Raw genomic sequence first — 15,233 nt, forward strand, 5'->3', positions numbered from 1 at the left:
AGTGCTGTTTTCTCATGTGTAAAAAATACAAATCTTCCCACTTCTTCTACACAGTTGCTCTTATGTTGTTCATGGCCCCCCTTGAATGTCGAGTGTGCTTTCGATGACCCATCTGACCCTTCTGGTTTCTCCACAGGGAAGGAGTGGAGGTGCTGATGGCCGGCCTCGAGGTCCCGGCCGAAGAGTTCTCCTACGGCCGCTCCAAGATCTTCATCAGGAACCCACGATCGGTAGAAAACAGATAAAGCAGCCCTGCATCCCTTAAATATGTTGTGTGGGCAATATTTGACGTGTGCTGTGTCCTCAGGTAGATCAGGCTGTGAAGGTCTAATGGTTGAATGCAACATGCTCAGCTGCCCTGTTTTCTCACAGTAAGATGTTTGTAAAGCAGGGTGAGCCCCCACTTCAGCAATTAGCATGTAACCACCAGAAGAAGAAGAAAAAACAAAACACATGGTTCCACTTAGCCCACCCATCTAACATGGGAAATGAGCTTCTTTACTGAGCGCTTTTAGGCTCTTTAACAGCTCAAGCCTGCAGCGTTTGAATGGACTTTCTCTCCACCCGGCGAAAAGACCAACAAAGCTTGGAATAACATGATCTCATTGTGGGAGAATTTTTTTTTTCTTCTTCTACAATTGACTTTTCTATCTGATCAACTTATCTGCCTCATATATCTGCAGCTGTGAAATCACTTCATGGGGTTTATTTAGTGGATTTTCATCCGCCTTTCCAGACGATATTTCGTTTGGCTGTTAATCCACTGGCCACGCCTCTGTTTTGATTATCATCAAGGTATGGAGAAATTCACAACAAGATGTGGCTTTAATAGCGACGCGCTCGGGTAAATTATTGATCCCACCTATAAATGATGTGATATAAAGACATTACCGTACGTTAACAGCCAGATTAAGCAATGAGACGTTCTGTTTTCCAACACAGCGACATGCTGCCTGCGGACGAACTGCAGCAGCTTACAGCAGCACAATACAATGTTGTACGCTCATCCCTGATGTAGATAAGTCCTTTTTTTTTATTTGTCTCAGCACGAGTCTGAGGAGGAAAGGGTTATCACTCATCCCTCGGCAGACAGATTGGACTTTGTACTTGATATCACCGAATCAGTATTTGCTCAGCTAATAAAAAAAAAAGCATTTCTATTGATCTCGCAGAGGGAGAAGTTTGCAATAAAAGGTCGTAGTTATAAAATGAAGAGGTCCGGAAGACGCCGTACTTGCCAAAAGGAAATTTGATGTTGATAGCTGCCAATTTCCCAGCGGACTTCACGGTGTATAGACAAGCGTTATCTTCTCGCCTCATGCATGGGCTTTGCGCCTCTTCCCCGCAGCTCTTCTTCTTGGAGGAGAGGAGGAGGCAATGCCTGCAAGACCTGGCCACACTCATTCAGAAGATCTACCGGGGCTGGAAGTGCCGCACCCACTTCCTGCTGCTGAAGAAGAGTCAGATAGTGGTGTCGGCATGGTACCGCCGATATGCGGTGAGGCTCTTTTTGGGGAAATGCAACGCTCCAAAAATTGTGCACAAAGCAAAATTGACCTGAACCGTTTATTCCCCAATCTTTTCCATCTCTATCTCACAGCAACAAAAGAAATACCAGAAGATCAAGAGCGCCACCACTGTGGTGCAGTCGTACACCAGAGGATGGCAGGTGCGCACCCCCCTGTGAATTCCCTCTGTTTTTAGAATAAAAACGTAGCTGGAAACGAAGCAACAAAAAAGAAATCATGTTTGCTTGTTATGTCTCACCAGGCCCGCAAACTTCTAAGAGAGCTGAAATATCAGAAGAGATGTGAAGAGGCAGTGACCACCATCGCAGCCTTCTGGCACGGCACCCAGGTACTGCTGCATCAAAGTCCAGAAGGGTATCAAGAGAGTGAAGTTATTACCACAACGCAGCACCAGCCTGTGTTTGTTACAGACTTTTTATCCACGTCGGTGGGGGGAAAAGCTGCCCTTGAACTCTTAACAGTATTGCATTAAACCTTTTTTGATTTTTCATCTTATGCAGCGCTCCTGCCTAATTGCCCAACAGTATTACAGAAACCAAAATCGTCTCCTTACGAAAGCTATCCTCGATGTTATTGCTGCCGTTTTCCTTTTGGTCCTGCTTCGTTTGCTGATCACACAACTGCCACTTCTCTTTTTCTTCTACCCTCCCTTCCACTCCCCCACCCACTCCTCTTCCACTTTGCTCTTCCTGATTCTTTTCCTTCTTACATCCTCAACCCGTCTTACCTAACGCCCACCAGGCTCGGATGGAGCTGAGGTGTCTAAAACAAGAAGCGCGGAATAAACACGCGGTGACAGTAATTTGGGCATACTGGCAGGGAACCAAGGTATTTCCACCCAGCTGCAGTGTGTCTCTGTCCCCGCTGTCTTGTCCTCCCTGTTCACCATGTCCCGTCACATCCCATTCCCACTAGGCAAACGGCCTAATGGAGTAACAGCCCCTCTGAATGAACCTCGCTCGCGGTCCTTCCATTGCCTTAATGTTGTTCGCACCGTTTCCTGTTTGTGTAGCTCTGACGAGTAGCATTGTCTTGACGTGTTTGGTTGTTGTTGTTGATGATTTATTTCCGTCATGGTGATACTAACCAGAGCTACACTTCTCCACGTGTGAACTCCACCCTGTAATCTTGTTCCCGCCAAACAGATGTGTTTTATTGTTATTTACTAGCTTTGATGCGATTTGCCGACATCAAAATAAATCCGCGTGGAATTTTGTCAATACAGCGGCACATAAACCTCAGTGGATGTGTATAATCAAAGCCACTGTTCAGACTTTGTAGTGTGCATGTTCATTAACGTCTTATCAGAATTTACTTAACGGTGTTATCGTTGGCTATGTTCTTGATTGTTAATAATCAATGTTTTATTTCATGGTCTCTCAACCCGCTGATAGCTATCGATTTGGCTTAATCATAAATACTGTTAAATATTATTCTGTGTCGCAAGCAAACTTTATTCTGTGTAAACGTAAAGGCATCTTATGGTTCTTTTATGTAGCTTTAGATAGCTAGCTGATGTCATCTTTCCTCTGAAGCCAGACCTTCTCCAAGCGCCACAGGAAGCTGCTCGCGTGTTGACGTTGACCACCCCGTTGTCTCATCCCTCGACATCCTTTGTTGTCTTTCGTCCATGTCTCCTCCTAATCATTTTTTTTCCCCACACCTACTCGGTACCTCGCCTGGGACGAGTATGTTTTTGATTGTCACTCAAATTAACCTCCCTCCCCCGCAACTGCCACCGCTTTTCATCAGGCCCGGAGAGAGCTGCGTCAGCTGAAGGAGGAGGCGAGGAATAAACATGCCGTATCGGTCATTTGGGCCGGCTGGCAGGGCACCAAGGTATTTGGGAAGCCTGTTGACTTGTCTTGCCGTGACTTGCCGCCTCCATCGACTCCCTCCCCCGCCCAGAAAAGAAACTCAACATTCCCATCATTCAGCATAACCCATTCTACACATGTCATGTACAATGTAAAGGGTCATTTTCACCCAAGCCAAAAGTCATTTTGCTAATCTAAGTAGCTCAAGGTTACATGGGGGCAACACCATTGTCAAGACAATAACAGTCTAACACACATCGGAGACAGACGGGTTATGTTTTCTGTGTCTTTTCAGCTTCTTCCTCCAAGGTTCATCCCTCACCAGTGCACGCTGCCTGCCCTCTGCATGACTTCTTTCCTCCTCGTGTAGTTAATGCATGTTTACTCTTTGCACCACAGTACTGTTTGTCTTTTTTTTTTTTCCGGAGGAAGCTGTTTTGAGCCCTTCGAGGTGACCTTTGTTGCCCGTGTTGTAACTTTTGCTTTCCTCTTGTTGCTGTCAAAGTTCCACTAAATAGCACAAAGTCTGTTTCCGTTCCAGAGGTTCCTCCGATAAAATGTGTGTCATATTTGTTTCTGGGGCCCGGAGCCGTAGAGCTACACTTCTTCAGGCTGGCCATGGTCACACGGGTGGTGTGCTGTGTGTGTGTGTGTGTGCTGTGTGTGCGCGCGTGTGTATTTGATATTCGTGTCTCCCTCTTCCTCTCTCACCTTCTCTTGCTTCATTTGTTCCCGCTCTCTCTCTCTCTCTCTCTCTCTCTTTTCCCGCCCGCCTCCCTGAACAGGCTCGCAGGGAGCTGAGGAGACTGAAGGAAGAGGCCCGGCGTAAGAATGCGGTCGCTGTGATTTGGGCCTACTGGCAGGGACTCAAGGTACCAACCAGCCCCACGGCGCAGCCAGCGCCATGTCTGCCATCTACTCTCCACCCCTTAACCCTCTTCATCCCCCTCAACCATCTGCTTTTTGCACACTTTCACAGGAAGCCAGTCTCGTCCTCGTGCTGTACATGTTGTCCACAATGGCATTGATTCAGACTCTAGATTTCAATGCAAAGACCCCAGAGGTTAAGCACATTAGAGCAAGAGCGGTTACAAAATGGTTGTTGGCGGATATATTGCATCGGCTATTGTTGCAAACCTCACAACAGATAATTATGCCGTACCACTGCAACATATTGTAGTGCCACAAATATTAGAAGAGCACAAACTAATGTATTCTCTACTGTGATCTCATCTTAGGGATAGTCTGCGTAATTAAAAAGACAAAATATACCCAGTGTCCCCCGTTAATAAATATTTCCAATTTATTTCAGGCGCAACCCTTTGGAAAGAAATGATCTGACAAGCTAGTTTAAGGTTAACTTCCTCCCATTAGTCCATAGTTTTACATACATTTGAGATAATTATTTAGGGACAGCTGCTATTTTCCGCTTTCTTTTTTTGTAGCTGAGGATTTCAACCAACAGAGTCTGACTGACATGGCAGAGGCTGTGTCTGTCTGTCTTTCTGATCTGTTTTTTTTCTCCATGTCTTGCGCCGGCTGCTTCCTCTGCATCTGTGCAACTAACCCGACATGAAGCGGCATCGCTTTGTGTCCCCAACAGTATTTGTTTTACTTGTTGTTTGTTTGTCTTTTAGGTGTGCAAAGTGTGCGTGTGTCCTACTTCATGGTGCTTATCTGTTGCGTGACTCTCTGGTCGTCACACTGGTCACTTTTTTTTTTTTTTTTTTTTTTTTTGCAGTGTTAATCTTTTCATTGTGTTGATTGAGCACAATGCACCTGTTCACAACTCCATTTGTGCAATTAAGGTCAGCACGAAGGTCGCGTGTCACAACCGTCATTGACTTTTCAGTAATCGTAGTAATTTAAATGAATTCCAGCTGTCTGGAGTTGCCCTTGTCTGTTCCAGGTGTTCACTGTTTGTGGCTAACCAAACGTCTGTTCTCGTGTGCTGTTTGTGCAGACTGTCATCGTCCTATCAGTGTACTCCTCCGCTGTCCTGCTTCACATCAAACTAATGGGTGGCAGGACGTGATTGACAGTTTATTTTTTTCCTTCATTGCTGTAAAAGGTCCGCAGAGAGTACAGAAAATTCTTCAGGGCAAATGCAGGCAAGAAGATCTATGACTTCACCATCCAGAGAATTGTAAGTGGGACTTGAATAGTTGCTCGCTCGACTAGATAATTGTGCTCCTTTTGTACGAGCAAAAGGGTATTTTCTTTTCTTTGTTTTTAGTTGTCTGCATTTATGTCCATTTGTCCAGATGCAAAAATACTTCCTGGGCCTGAAGCGCACCTTACCCTCCATGTCGCCCATCGACAAGAGCTGGCCCGCCAGGCCGTACCGCTTTCTGGATGGCGTCCACACCGAGCTGCGGACAGTCTTCCATCACTGGAGGGTCAGTCACCTGCTTGTGCCCTTCAACCATATTTAATTTGTCTGCTGTCAAATATTATCTAATGCACTCCTGGTAGACGGGCCAGTAGTTCAAAGTCATCAGCTCTAGTCAAGCATTCAACGTAACGCAATATAAAACATGCGATATAAAACTAACTGCCAACCAAGGGCAGTAACGACCAATCAAAACAAAAAAAGATTCAATCAGTGGCGATAATAAGACGACAAGAGCCACATAACAAACTAGAAAGTTTAATATAGAAGCTTGAACCAACCAGGCAATGCAAAATGTGTCATATTCAACACAGCAACCCTCGTTTGAACTGCTGTTTTGTGTGTTCAGTGCAAGAAGTACAGGAGCCAATTCACAGAGGAGAAGAAGGCAGTTTATGAGGAGAAGCTGGAGGCCAGTGAGCTCTTCAAGGATAAAAAGGCTCTCTACCCGAGCAGGTACCTGAAATTCGCAGGCACAGAGTGCTCTTTGTTTCGTGGTGTACACTCGGTATATAAAAGTAATATCGAAAAGCGTCAGACCTCTCAGGCTGCATGTAATAGGCATTTTCTTTGTTTCAGCGTGAGCCAGCCCTTCAGAGGAGACTACCTGGAGATCGGCAAGAACCCCAAATATCAGAAACTCAACAGCGCCGTGGAAGAGAAGGTTCTGCTGGCTGACGTGGTCAACAAGATAAACAGGGCCAACGGCAAGGTGAGAAGGATCACTCGGGCGCCGACGTTTTCAGCTCCCGCACGACCTCAATGGATTGCGAAGGCCAAACTTTCAGCGGCGATTACCGCTGTTTAGACTTTTGCACACAGGCCGGCGTGGAGCATAAAACTATGAAGTTGTTTTGATGGGTATTTCACCCCGCTGCGCAGCAATCTGATGTGTTTTGACATCATAACAGCTATCATTATTTTTGTTCCAGCCGATGGTAAACGCGTCGGGACATGTGTATTTTTGTTTTACGCTTAACCCCGTCCCAGTTTCAAGATCAAATGGGGGTTTGGAAAATACAGCCGCGAAGACATTTTGGTGTTGCGCTATTTGCCGAGAGAATAACTGGCCGCTTTCTGCTCTGGTCCGCAGGGCACGGCTCGGATCTTCCTGCTGACTAAAAACAGCGTCGTCCTGGCCGACCAGAAGACCGGCCAGGTGAAGACCAGCGTTCCCCTGCCGGACCTGAGCAGCGTGTCAGTCAGCACACAGAGCGACGGCTTCTTTGCTCTCAAACTCAAAGAGGTGAGTGAGGCAGAGCTGTTGTGACGTCTGGTCTCGGGGCAGATATGATTGAGTATCGATCGTCTAACTATCCCTTTCAGGCCTGCTGAAACACAAAAGTTGTTACCTGTCAGTCAATGAGCACAAGTATATACAAGTCTATAGCTACAGAAACTAAACTGAGAACTAAAAAAGACACATTTTTTTTCAAGTGGAAGCCTACAGTAATGTGCCTAACTAAACTAAAGTAGATTTATTGTTTGCCCAAATTAAATCATGCCATATGTTTAAATGCTGATGGGTCACATTGAAGAGAATGATTACGCTTGAGTGTTTTTCCATTTTGTTTTGTAACGCTCCCATTTTGCTTCAGGGGTCGGCCTCAGCCATCAAAGGAGACTTCCTACTCAGCAGCGAACACCTGATCGAGATCATCACCAAGCTGCACCGCACCGGGACCACGGCTGCAGACAGCGAGCAGCTCAACATCGACATCTCAGACGAGTAAGAGCGGTCGAGTTCATTTGAATCTGGTTGCTCTGGTCAAAGGATGCGGCTCGCCTCTCCGCCTGGATGATGTTTACAGAGAAAAGTCAGGGCCTGGAGAAAAAGTCCTTGAAAATTTAAATCCCAAACGTTTTGGAAAAGTCATGGAAATGTGTTTTTATATTCATGGCGTTCATTTACGCTGAGTTTAAAATAATAAACATGCTTTTAAAAGAAAGATGCTCAAAATATAAGCAGGCATACATACAGGCATCTATACAAACTATTGTCTCATTCATTTGTGTCATTTGAGGTAGACTGTATGCTTTGGAATTCTCATTCTTAGTTTAAAATACTACGTTTTTCTCACTTTCATGTATCCACTGAGATTTCACAAAAATGCATGGTCGTGGAAATTTGGTTTAAAGTCATAGAAATCGATTGGTCAAAATGTGTATGAACCCTGTGTTTTATTGACGCGCTAATGTTGTCTGTGCGGCAGGTTTCTGGTGCAGTTCAAGCACGACAAAGTCTGCGTGAAGTTCATCCAGGGAGCCCCCAAGAACGGCAACAACGCGTCCTGCAAGCGCAAGAACAACCGCCTGCTGGAGGTGTCGGTGCCCACAACGGTATAGCGCGGCTCCCCCTCGCCAGGTTTAGGGACGACCGAACAACGAGACCACCGCCCACTCCGAACCTCTGGACACAAGAACCATCACCCCAGTGCCCACCCTGAGCCTCCGAATGAGTGCAGTTATTTGGCTTGTTGTGGTGTTGTTTTTCCCTTCAGTCTCTTCAGTCGAGCTTTACTCTAGCACCACTATAGATGTAACCATGTGCCACGTTTTTTTTTTTTTTTTTGGCAAAGAAAACCCTTGTATGGGAGTGGGGGATGCATGCCACAGAGGTTTGGTGAATCATGTCACTGGTGTTTTGTAAAACTGGGGTAAAGAGTTAAAAAATGGATGGAAAAAAAAAAAAAAGTCGCAAGAAACTTCTGTATACCAGTGGCGACGTTGATCATAATTGTTCTGCCTGTATGTTGAATTATTCTTCAGAGCAAATGTCATAAGAACTTTGTGACAAGCTCCAGCCTCAACTGGCTTTGACTTATCCATTTTTCAGCGTCTCTGCCTTTAAGCAGACGGCTTAGAATTTGAGATGAACTGGGAACTTTTGGGCTTCGTCAGATTTACTCTCTCTCCAGAAGATAAATGCTGCACTTGTTTTCGCCTCGGTGTAACCAACAGAGGATGAGCTGAAAAAGAGCTTGATTGTATGTTTTATTTTCTATATATATATATATAAATATATTTTCTCTGAAACTAAGAACAGTGGGCTGTTTTGAAAAGTCAAATATAATTTGCTAGATAATTGTAAAACCACTTTTGTATTCTCCTGTATGTGCCATTGAACAGGTCCAGTGACTTATCGCGTACTGAGGTGCAGATGTAGAAAACCACGCAGTTGCTTGGCCCCATTTACACAACATCCTTGCCAAAAAAAAAGTTTGAATCGGGGGGGATCATATCGACCTCTGGTGCCAATTTTCTTGCAAGTTTTGACAGCACTGTACGTGATAAACTTCAATTCCTACCCAAGCGCAGTACAATTCATAATCATTTTTAAGCTTTATTATCATTTTCAAAGAGTCTTTGTAAACCAAATTAATGTCCTTAACTCATAGGTTGTCCTGTATGATTCAATGGAGACTCTCTTTTCGAGGGACACGATTTAAAAGATATTGACAAACACAATACAGACCTTCTAGTGGAAGGTAACGGCATCTACCCATCATAATGTCTTCACCAGATCCAAAGTGTTCTCTGGTGTAAAGCAAACTCCTCGCTATTGATCTTTTTCTGTTGTGTGCAATAAAAGAAATGCTTTGTCTGGCCAACCCAGAGCAGTCGCTCATTAGCTGTACATAGGCTCTGTAGGCTGTAGCCCCGGCATGGACAAAGGCTTTTTGTAGTATCCTAATTTTAAATTGCTGTGTTTGTGAAATCGCTGTTCTTGCCACTGCAGCTTGAGTTATTGTAGTGCTTGACCCGCTCTGACCTAATGTTTTAATTTTCCAGGGTAAAGACCAAATATTAAGCGCACATGACCAGAGATTCTTGATGCATCTGAAGAAACTGACCAGTCACGCCTTCTAGTACACGTGTAAAACATTTGGTACACACACATTTACACACGAGCCAAATTGGGGTTGTCAAAGAAGCAACGAGAGTGCTATATCTTCAGGTATGTTGACTATAATCTTCATTTGGATGTACTGGTCGTGGGGTTTTGTGACGTTGATTGTCAACCAGATGTGAGGGAGTAACACAGCCAAACTTGGTCTCGTCATGACTTGCAATCCAGGATGTCTTGGTTTGTGCGGTTTATTCTTTGTGTGTGTAAGTTTTTTTAACGTCACACACGACACAGGGACGTAAAAAAAAAAAAATTAGTTGTCGTTGTCCCTCACACAGAAACGATTGCGCTCAATGCCAGTTTTGATGTATTTTCTTTGTTGGCACTGCACAGTTTGAATGTTCTGCTAAGGTGACATCTTCCTCCTCCTCTTCCTCTTCTCTGTTTTTGTATTTGAACAATGGCTAGCGCTGCGAAATGATGTCGTCTGCATTCTTGTGTGCCTAATGTCAACCTGTGCCGGTTTAGACACGACATGGAAATGTTTCAGTCGAACTCAGTGTAACATTTACGAGTAATCTCTTTTTTTTTTTAAATTAAATAAAAATCTGTAATAAATGTTATTCTGTGACACATTTTGTTATTTGGTTATCCATTTATACCGGCAATGCTACTTTGTCATCATCCACACCTCCACATAACCTTAAATTAAGCCTGAATGACGGATGCGTAATGTTTCAGAGACTTTTGATGAAACCCTCGGTGTGCAGGCGGAAATCAGCCATCAGTTCATCGATTTATTGAATTTCACATTCCAGCGAAGGTTATTTATCAGCAGCATCAACGGGGTTGGCTGAGACTAAAACCCTTTGTGGGTGAGGGGGGGTTACTAGCATTGATGCCTGGGCGGCTAGGCCTTGTAGTCAAGCAGCTGGCCAGATGTTTTCCATCACATCTGGAGAGAGACGTTTTTAGGGTTAAATTCCGCGGCTCGGGGAGAGCTGCCGGCAACGGGTCTCCGGGGAGCACAGAGTGGTAAAAATAGCGTACCATTTTGGGCTACCCGGTTCCCACCACTCTGGAGGCTGGGAAAGGAAGGAGGAGTCCTCAGCCTCCCAGTGGATACTCAACCCTCAGTGGGAGTATGCACAGAGCACAACTCCATATCCTGCTAAACCAGCGTGCGAGTAGTGATGTAGATCTGCATCCCATCAGCACAACAGGGCAGCAGGTCTTTTGTTGGACCAGACAAAACAAGAAATTCATCTAACTTTTTTATTTTTGTTATCCTGTACTAATTCATAACGTGTGTGTATCTAATTCGCTCTATTCATCTTACATTCAATGGTTACTGGTTCTGCCACTTCAATCATTCAATTCAGTTTAATTTGTGGCGGATCATAATGGTATTGACGTATCCTACTGGATGGTGAACATGGAGCGCCATCTCTCACAGTGGAGGTGAATAGAGGGTAGAGAGTAGACCCTGTTGAGGAAAGTGTAGTCTTTGGTGACATCCCATGGATTTTATGTGACATTACAATAAAGACGAGCCACGATGTAGAACAGAAGCTGTCCTAACTGATGGTTATTTGCTGCTATGTACAACTTTAATAAATTAAAGATCACACAAGACAAACATGTTTTAAACGTATAAATTAGTTTATATAATTATGACATATAAACCGCAGAGGTTGCAAGTTCTTCACTCCACAACTCACTTTGGAAAATATGTGCATGTATATGATGTATACAAATAATACTGATGGGAGTGCAAATCCAGCAGATTTAGCCAGTTGGCGATTCTTATTCTAAACTAATGTTCTGAAACTACTTTAAGGACTATGAATACAAGCGTGTAATGTAGTAAGCTGGTATACAGTATAGTTTTGAAAAGGCACCTTATCATGTTGCTATCATACCAACACATTGTACAAATGTTTTCCTGAATAAAGCAGCATTGTTTCAACTCGAAACAATTTCCAAAATAAATGCCTCATAATATTCATGGAGCGTATCGGCTGCAGCGGACTGTAGTGCTGCTGGATATGGAGGCAAGAAAGACGGGTCAGTGTGCTGCAGTTATGGACGGCGCTTCACAGAAAGATGCTGTTTCCTGATCCGGTTATATACCGACTGCAGCCCTGTAACTGTATAGACTGGAGAGAGTGGACATTTATAGCCTCGACTCCCTCTCTCTTGTGAAATAAATGAAAGCATTCATAAATGAAAAGGAAAAAAAGAATACACCGTCACTATACTCCTACTCATCTGTGACTATTAAACCGTAATTGCCGGGGGATAAAAGCTGTCTTTGTGGCGGTGCTTACCTGACGGTGGCAGTAAGCGGTGGCCTTAAAGAGGCTCGTTTCTGATGACCTGCTGTTTTTCTGCTACTGGAGCATGCAGCACGTCTCTGTGGGCTTTTCTGATTAGGCTCAAGTCCCATTTATGTTTTGTGTGTCAGCTAGAGTCTCGCTGCTAGCATCAAACCTGCAGGAACACTGGAAGCAGTGCGCCAGGAGTGAAGCTGGTCCTATTATTAAAAATAATAATGAGCTTTCTGGGTTTGCAAACAGCTTGTTCTCTTAATTATGTGTTTAAAAGTATATTATTTTACTAAAACTTTTAGTAAAAAGCTGTCTGATAATTATTTTATTGTCATAATTGATATCTTAATTCTCAGTTAAATCATTTTAAAGAGTCTCTTACATCTTGTGATGTTTCCCGAAGCAATCCTTCAAGACGTTTAGCATTAGTGGCTCCTGAAAAATAACTGGGCCACTGAACTCGTGGCGTTACAGCACAGACACTAGGGGCCAGTCACAATCAGCGTGCGGGGCCAACAATAACCTTCCGAGGGAAACATTGACTTTTTCAACTGAACGGAGGACATTTCAGGCTCCTTTTGACAGAAATAAAACTATTCTTATCTTGCTTTTGTCAATTCAATTGAGAAATACTCGATGTTGCTGGGATATTTTAACAAAGACTCAATAGATAAACATTACTCATGCACTAGTTTCTTCTCTACCCGAGGCGGTTTGTATGTTTGACTTGTTTTCCTTCCAGAAGCAACGGCCCGGCGTTTCATTAAAGAAGGCCTCGAACTGGCTGGACTTCATTGTCTGCCCCCAAATTTCAACAGTGAAAACGCAACAACTGCAACTATGTTAATTGTGACCGCAGTTTGAACTGCAGGGTCACCGAGGAGACCCAAATAAACCAAATAACATTAAGTCATGGAAGCTGCCATTGTAATGCCCCTGGTTGATAACCACGGGTTTTTCCATGTCCTGAATTTACTGCCGTCAAGAGTCAATACGATCAAAGTTCAGTGTGAACTAATGAATCTCTAAATTCAACATCCAGCCCTCTCCTCCTCCCATCTTTCTCCTTCAGCCAACCTTTCTTTCCTTCTGCCATAAATTTAATGTTGCATATTATTAGAGATGAAATCTTCATGACTATCCTCCTTTCTACATAAAATATTGGACCAGGAGATATTGCCATAATGTGATTTAACTGTTGTAATTTAATAAGCATATTGTGAGCCTCTTGGCGATACGTCTCCGGGGACGTCACAAACATTTCTCCGGCTGATCTCCAACGATTTGATGTCGTTTGCACTCAGCGCTCCGCTCGATTTGTTGTTGTTGTTTTTTTTTAGCACAAACAACAGCTCCACAATAAGGATGCCAGTCCTTTTCAGGAAAGATCGATATGCTTTCTCACTGACTCACACTGTGAAAATCTGGGTTGTTTTTTTTGCAAGGCAGATAACACATCCCATGTGTGCTGGAGGTTAGTTAACCGTATTGACTGCATTGAGCTGCCACTGCACCCAGGCTGATTTCATTATTGAGTGAGGGAGTTTAGGATGTAGATGTCAACACATTGGCCACCAGGCCGCTGATTTACTCCGACATAAATCTATGCTGTGATGTAAATGAAACCACACATCAAAACCAGAAACAGACTGGCTGTCTTTTGGTGGAAATTAATTCACTCTCCCTTCCATGTGGGATAATACAGCCATTTTGTGTTCTCCTCAGCCCATTTCTACGAGATACTATCTCATAATTATGAGATACTTCGTCGAAATTATGAGATAGTTAAGTCATAATTACGAGATACGATCTCAGGATCTTAATTATTGCATCATAGTAGTGGAAATGGGTTCCTTCTTCTTTTCTGCCTTACACTATAACTGAACTAACATCTTGGTCATTTCTTCCAATTGTTAATGAGCATATAATTGTTTATCTTTATGTCTCACAACAACAATACAGCGTTTTCGAGGAGCATCTTTTTTTTAAGTTGCTTTATTATGAATCTGCACTGTGGGTGCGGATGTTGACACATATAGATAGAACCAACGAAGAATAATCTAGAAATGTGGTAAGAAATAAAGGCAGACGGGGGAGGGACACACACACACACTGAGACAGACACACATTACATTACTGCCCCTGGCAGTGTGTCAGGCAGTCTGGAGGGAGGGACAGGGGCTGGAAAAGGTCTGATTAATGAGTGTTACTGGGTGGTGGAGAGTTTGTGTCCCCACTCACCCTCGTGTCACCAGCACACTCAATGGCTTCATCAATTTGTAGCCATTATCCCGTCAATAGGCAAGAATGGAGGGAGGAGAGTTAAGAATTGAGAGGAAAAAAGGGGGCTTCTGCTGCACCATCTGGGTGTAGGTGAACATGGGCGACGCCAGAAGTGATCACTTTAGTAATCTCCTCTTATACATACACATCAGGGGAAGATATAGCTGGGAGTTGAACATGGCCAAGTGTTTATACTATGCTATTGTTTAACACGCAAACAAATATGTTACAGTGCTGATTGTTCTAACTGCCAACTCAAATTATGTTCCACACATTTTACATTGTTGCTTGGAAAAAACTGTCTATGACACCCATGTGCATAACGCATTATAAACATACTTATACTCTGCTAATAAGGCTGCATAATTAAAGTTAGAACCACTCAACCACAATGCTTTCTAACAATGTTCATAAAGCATTTTATAATGACTTATAAGGTCAAGTATACTAATACTTCACAATTGCTGGTCACTTACAGTAATCTTTGAGTGGTAATTGCTTGTTTTAAGTAAGGTGAAAATGTATTTTACTACTTTTTATTTGTGTCATTCTTTTTTTCCCTCTTCTGAAAGAAAATAATGACCACATCTGCCAACAATCAAATATTTAAGCACCAAAGCGCCCACTCAAATTGCTCTATCCTTCTCTTAGTTTGTAGATTTCTTTTATAAAGAAGAAAAAAGTAAGTGAACTAAAGTTTGAACAACTCAAATAATAAATCATCACTATTTTTATTCTTGATAATCATTGTGCCAACAAAAGTGGTTGTGTAGTGTGTGTGTGTGTGTGTGTGTGTGTGTGTGTGTGTGTGTGTGTGTTTGTCTGCATGTACGTGTGAATGCAAGCAGCTGCAGAACTGATATGGATAAGCAAATAGCTGCACACACATCATTAGCTGCTCATTTACAGACATTAGGAAGGAGCACAGGCGAGCACAAGCGTGTGAGTGTGTATCTGCTCACCATCCAGATATGTGAATTTAGGAAAATGTCCTTTTAACACATTCTCACTCCCAACTCGTCAAACATTGCT

The 15,233-nt window shown here is 43.5% G+C and overlaps 1 protein-coding gene across 3 annotated transcripts in view; it reads left to right on the plus strand.

The window, feature by feature from the left end:
• myo1b (myosin IB) overlaps nt 1-10,193 on the plus strand; it is a 55,019-nt gene extending 44,826 nt beyond the window's left edge. Inside the window, exons 19-32 of one of the 3 annotated variants that reach the window (XM_068572190.1) lie at nt 137-230; nt 1,349-1,498; nt 1,601-1,669; nt 1,771-1,857; nt 2,271-2,357; nt 3,282-3,368; nt 4,132-4,218; nt 5,418-5,492; nt 5,611-5,745; nt 6,088-6,194; nt 6,318-6,450; nt 6,832-6,984; nt 7,337-7,467; nt 7,952-10,193. In XM_068572190.1, coding sequence (XP_068428291.1) covers nt 137-230; nt 1,349-1,498; nt 1,601-1,669; nt 1,771-1,857; nt 2,271-2,357; nt 3,282-3,368; nt 4,132-4,218; nt 5,418-5,492; nt 5,611-5,745; nt 6,088-6,194; nt 6,318-6,450; nt 6,832-6,984; nt 7,337-7,467; nt 7,952-8,084 — 1,528 coding nt within the window. In that variant the 3' untranslated portion in view covers nt 8,085-10,193. The remainder of the gene's footprint in view (nt 1-136; nt 231-1,348; nt 1,499-1,600; nt 1,670-1,770; nt 1,858-2,270; nt 2,358-3,281; nt 3,369-4,131; nt 4,219-5,417; nt 5,493-5,610; nt 5,746-6,087; nt 6,195-6,317; nt 6,451-6,831; nt 6,985-7,336; nt 7,468-7,951) is intronic. The other 2 variants (XM_068572191.1, XM_068572192.1) reach the window with 2 other exon arrangements.
• Nucleotides 10,194-15,233: the final 5,040 nt, after the last annotated feature.

Source organism: Clinocottus analis, unplaced genomic scaffold (assembly GCF_023055335.1).
Source record: "Clinocottus analis isolate CAN_PGR_092001 unplaced genomic scaffold, fCliAna1.0.p SCAF_12, whole genome shotgun sequence".
NCBI classification, from domain to species: Eukaryota; Metazoa; Chordata; class Actinopteri; order Perciformes; family Cottidae; genus Clinocottus; species Clinocottus analis.